This window comes from Montipora capricornis, chromosome 4, assembly GCF_036669925.1.
Source record: "Montipora capricornis isolate CH-2021 chromosome 4, ASM3666992v2, whole genome shotgun sequence".
NCBI classification, from domain to species: domain Eukaryota; kingdom Metazoa; phylum Cnidaria; class Anthozoa; order Scleractinia; family Acroporidae; genus Montipora; species Montipora capricornis.
Genome location: NC_090886.1, coordinates 25822235 through 25828234, shown reverse-complemented (window position 1 = coordinate 25828234; position 6000 = coordinate 25822235). Strand labels below are relative to the sequence as shown.

At 38.9% G+C, this 6000-nt stretch overlaps 1 protein-coding gene across 1 annotated transcript in view; it reads right to left on the bottom strand.

Moving 5' to 3' along the window:
• LOC138045848 (nesprin-1-like) overlaps positions 1 to 6000 on the bottom strand; it is a 175910-nt gene that overhangs the window by 134537 nt on the left and 35373 nt on the right. Inside the window, 3 exon segments of the mRNA XM_068892482.1 lie at positions 353 to 478; positions 959 to 1150; positions 4085 to 4211. Of these exon segments, the coding sequence (XP_068748583.1) occupies positions 353 to 478; positions 959 to 1150; positions 4085 to 4211 (445 nt within the window).

Here is a 6000-nt window from a genome sequence, read left to right as displayed (position 1 = left end):
ACAATCGATTTTGTCTTCCCTTCGACTGGCTGAAAATAAGGTGCAATATTCGTAACCCAATTAAAGGGAGTGGCAATGCAAATTAACAGCGTTGCGTCGGAAGATCAGTGTTCACATTTGGTTTTAAGTTAACAAACGATTTCTATTAAGAGTCCGTTTCGAACGCGAGTCATCCATATGAGTGAATCGAGAAATTTCAGTACCTTTGCATATCAATAATAGATCGATGGCTACAAAGCAATATAAAAAAGAAATCAATTGAACGAGAAGTGTAAATTGATGCCATTCACAGGGGCGGCAGGGGATTCAAAAAGCCGGTGTGAAATGCAACATGACATTGCCATTTATTTACCTGGACTTCTTGCAGTGTACTGGACAGGTTTCCTTGGTTTAGAGTCCCTAGTGACTTGGTTTGTAATAAATCTTCTGCCCGTTTCAGCCACGCCAGTAGATCATTTAGAGTGCTCTGCGCACTTTGCTGCAACACAAAACATTGAAAAAAGTCAAGCTGCTGACAGACTCTGGGCATCGGAACAATTCATATCCACAAGTTGTTGGAAGTTAACCCTTTCCCTAAGAGTGACACCTTCAGACTTTACTCGGTCTAATGTTAGAATTGTATTCGTCATTGGGGATCGGATCAAGAGTTGCAGGGCTAACAATGTCTCTGTTTAATAAAAACTCATTCCCCTTTAAACCTCTCCCTCCTCAAAGGGTGACATCTGTAGATTTCTAAAGCCAGACGATATTACTAGTCAATGGGGACCAGTTCAAGGGCAGAGGGCTTAGAGGTCCATTTCCATCCTTGATGTCACTTTATCGTTTGTCAAGCGGGAAAAAAAAAGATGCACTAGACACATAAATAAAGTTCCTTTCCTTTCCCATTTGAAATTTACTCTGGCATATTGAACATTACAGCCAAGTTCCCATCAAAACATCTACATGATTATGACCATACCTTATCGAGCATTTGCAACTCTTGTACGAGAGTTTCCGGGGTAGTCTCGTTAAATGTAACAGCAGCAGCAGTGATTGGTTCTTGTTCTACCAGTCGCTCGGTGATACCAACAATCTCTTGATCATCAGTCATTTGGATGTCTGTCAGCATTTGCTCAACGCCCTTCGGACCTGCCAGCTGAGGCATCTTGCCCTGCAACAAATTAAGAATATCAAAGGAGCAGTGTCACGGCCGCAGTGCAACTCAACGTTAACCCAGAAATTGCTTTGAAAGAACACAATGCAAAGCTTCGTGACAAGACTTGAATGAACTGCGGATATGAAATCAAGGGAAGCTATGATCCTCGCCGCTTTAAATGCAATTTTAGCGATTGCGCAGAGAAGCCTGAAAAATTCAGGACATCAACGGGGTTTGAACGCTTGACCTCGCCATACCGGTGCCACGCTCTAACCAACTGAGCTACGAAGCCACTGACGTTGGGAGCTGGTCATTTGTGGGTTCTAATGTTCCCGTAATGAATGAATCAACGAATGAAATGATGTATAAAATGAATCATATATTGAACTGCGGACATAAAATCAAGTGAAGCTATGATCCTCGCAGTTATGAACGCAATTTTAGCAATTGCGCAGAGAAGCCTGAAAATTTCAGGACTTTAACGGGGTTTTGATAATGTAAGTTACAACAGAGATAAACGTTAAAAAACTGTCAGGCCGTACAGTTTACAACAAAACCCAAATGCAATCCATTTTATTTCTCAACAATTTTGCCCGTCCCTGCCTCCTTTCAAAGGTAAAGTCTGCTCACGAGCCAAGTGGCCCATTAGGCATGAGCTTATCACGGTTTCCTAAGCATGAAGCGACTAGGAGTATTTCTATTCCCCCCTGGAAGGGATGGTAGTCCAACATAGGGCTACCCCCGGCATTAAATTCGCCGGTACCTATTTATACACCTGGGTGGAAAGAGACACCGTGAGAGTAAAGTGTCTTGCCCAAGAACAGAACACAATGTCCCCAGCCAGGACCCCAACCCGGACCACTCTATCCGGAGTCGAGCACCAACCATGAGGCCATCGCGCCTCCCCACGCCTCCCTTCGTATTTGCTGTTTAATTCAAACTCTCCTTTAATGTTTTAAGTAGTCCTTTTTTACGTTTCGCTTGATTTGAGTTTGGTTGTTGCTGTTTCCCAGTTGCTGAATTTGATTAAATTTCTTGGCGCACTCATCTCCCACCAATTTGTACTTTATTCGATTGTTAAAATTGAATACCAGAGATCAATCATCGCGGGAATAGATCCGGCACCAAAGATCTCGGTGACTTTTAACACGACCTTCTCCAATGCAGAGGAAAAGGCTGTTCGAACTGAACGTTTCAAGCGAACTTTTATAAAATAATATTCCACTTCTTCATGAACAAGACGAACATGTCTCGGAAAAAGGTTACGAGAGATAAAAAGCCCTTCAGAAAATGTAATTGGTTTCATTAAAACAAACTGTATTATCAATCGAAAGATGGTGATTTGTATTCATCATCAGGGCAGTTTTATTGCTATGTACCATAATACTTGGGGAAGTACACAAAAGAAGTGAATAGCTAAATGGAGGTCTTACAAACTTATTTGTTTGTAGCAGAGGTTTATGACCTTGAAGCGTGTAACTTGCAACTCTTTTCCTTGGAACAAAGCCGGGGATCTTAGAACAACAAATTTATGCCCAAATATGGAAAAAAGAAGATCGATGCTGCACGCGCGGGAGAATGCACGAGCTACGTCACACCCGAATAAGACATTTCTTAAACTAAAAAGACCCCCAGTTCTAATCCAGAGCTTCTGTTGGTAGTAATAGCGCTCTCCTTTCTCCTAGGGCAAAAGCTCGATGACGCATCACCAAAACCTAGTTTAATGGCCTGGCGACTCTCCTACAGGACGTTTTCAACTAATCCTCTTTCACCAATAACAATAGAAAAAAGTACGACTTCTACTGGACTAACAAAAGAAGCTAATGAGAGATCATTTGTTTTCGTCCACCAACATGGCGGCGATGACGTCACATGAAGACCTCCCATAACCCAGTGGTAGAGCATATGAACTAGTAATCGAAAGGTCGTAGGTTCTACTCCTTGAAAGGAGTACTCGGAATTTTTCCGAATATTCCGAGTCAACATCGCAAAAACAACATCTCGTCAAAACAGTTATTTTGTTTCCCAAAGATAGCCACTTTGACATTCACAATGCAGTATTAAAATGAAAGCTCCATATCAAGCTATCAGAGTAGCTCTTTGAAAACGTGTTGCAAGAAGCGCAACGGAATCCAGTCGATTCGTAACCACTCAAATTCAGACGATTCGTACCCAAACTCGGATGAGTGAATACAAGAGAATTAAACTGCCAAAAGTCAGACACATCGAGTTTATACTAAATACCCCAAATAACCAAAGCAACGTTTAAAAAGCCTTTATCTCTTCCTTCTGCGAAGACTCTTTCCAATCATTACGCTAACCACACTCACTTTGAATGAAATACATGATATATCTTTCAAGTGCGGGTTACAGATGAAAGAGAGACGTGATCCTCGCACCTATCTTGATACTTCGAATTTTATAGACACCTGAAGCTCTAACGGGATTCCGACCCATGACCTCTGCGATGCGAGCGCAATGCTCTACCAATTGAGCTGTGAAGCCACACAGTTGGGAGCAGGTCAATTTCTTGGGCTCATTTGTTCCCGTGAAAGGATTTAAGGATGGCACCTACTAATTCAAAGGTATTTCTCCCGGTTTATGAATATGCGGGAAAAGCAGATCTTAACAAGTGTTATTGAAATCCAAAAAGAAAATTGGGGGTAACGGTGGTAACCACGCATTTTGCAAAGATAATTAATCAACAATATTTGCTATAGCTTTAAAATACAAAGCAATGTATGACATTCTTTCCAAACTGAAGCTTAATTATATCTGAAAAGTGCATTGTTATCCCCAATTTTCTTTTTGGATACCAAGAGCACTTGCTAAGTTCAGCTTTCTTCGCATAGTTTTAAAGCACGCAAAAATACCCCTGTATTAGTCAGCACCACCCAAATGTATATATTTGAGATGAAGGTTATAGACGAAACCTTTCATCATACTCACTTTTTCAGGAGACGCTGACTTGTAGACTTTCACTTGGGTAAAAACCTGCTCTTTGCTGAGGGCTTGCTTCAGGTTCCAGTGCCTTGTTCTCCACAAGGTTAACAAATGTTTGTACTGAATTTCTAACCTTTGAAAACAAAATGTACCAATGTTATCACAACCACAAAGGATAAACGTGGTTTTTTTTTTTCCATACGTCTTTTTCTCCCGTCCTGGATTTTTGAAAATTTTAATGCAACATTGTGTGTGGAACTGTTAGCTTCATTCAAACTTCTTGTATAATTCATGGACATTTAATTTAACTTAACATTTAATTTAAAGTCTTGATGTCTAATGCCATTAAAATATTTAGGAAATTTCTTTGAATTATTACAGAAGAGATAGTGGATTTTTTCTTTGAGTCTGTGTGAGGCACCATCAATCGGCAAAAAACTTCAACACAGTAATTATCAGTTTTTTTCTTTTTTATGAGGTCAAATTCTGCATAAAAATGAATCCAGTTATGATGCGCAAGGATTTAAGTAATGGTCCGGCTAAGAAGCAGGCAGAAAAACAATAGCCCGCGGCAATAGCGTCGGTTAGTTAAAATGTGCCAACATTTTTAATCAAATTAAGTTCGGCTGTTCCCATTGGTGTAAGCAGCTAAAAGCGCGAAATTTGAATTTCAATGAAAAATGTAATCGACTTGCCGTCTAAAAAATTAGATTCTGTTTCGTAGAACAAATCATTATGCCTTCAAAAACTATGTTTGTAAATATCGTCAAGATTCTATGCGCCATTTGCCGATTGGCGAATGGCGCATAGAACAATGCCCAAATTTGGCCGAGAGACAGAGATCAAGGGCATGGGGAAGAAGAAATCCAAAAAAGGCTTTTTTTTCATTTTTTTCTCATCTTTTTTCGACATTTTCCGATATTAGCCAATCAGATGCCTCGATTGGAGCAGCAGCTTCTAAGTACTTTTGCCGCTGGGCTGCCTGCTTCTTAGCCGGACCATTACTTAAAAAGTTTCCGATTTCCTAATCCAAAAGACTTTCTTCGTCTGAATGATAAATGCTAGAGGAACTTATACACGTAGTGCACAAAGCCCCCCAAGTCTCTACGTTCTGTTTTCAGTTCAAACGTCTTCCAAATTTCTACAGCAGATTATCATAAAAGTTTGTATTTTTAGTAAAATCTGTTACTGTCTGTGTGATTATTTTATTTCCAAGATAGAAGGTTATGGCTCTACTCTACAATTCTGTACTGCAATAAATTTTGTGATGTCAAACTTAATGAGGACTTGAAACCCACCACTCTCGTGGCTTATTCATAAAACAAACGTTTGCCATGTTCCTTACTTCAAATGGTCACAAAACGAAGGATTTTACCAAATCAAAGTTCCTTTTCTGCAGATTTACATTCAAAATTTAGTACTTTTTACACAACAAAAAACTAGGACTTACGTTTGAAAAAAAACAACTGACAAAGTCGTTCCAAAATTACCAACCAAAAAAGTCTTGGGCCTCAACTTTTCAATAAACTTTTAATCATGTTTTTACTTTCAACTTGGTGCGTCTCAGTCACGATTACAAAAAGAAGGAAGCATCTTCATAATTATCCGAATAGTTTAATATGTAATTAAAATGGAATCCAAAAGTAGTTCATTAAGTAATAAGTCCTGCTGAACTTTACCTATGCAACTATAATTCTAGAAAGCTCTTAAAACTATGAATAACTAATAATAATAATAATAATAATAATAATGAGTCTTTATTCGATCAAAAGATAAAAACACATATCTTATGTTACAATATAAATTAATATCTAAAAATAAGTCTATTCGAAAATACATTCATGAAGCGGGTAGTCCTAACTAATAGAACATAGCACAAACTCACAAATAAACATAAAATATGAAGAAATTTGTCATTAAAA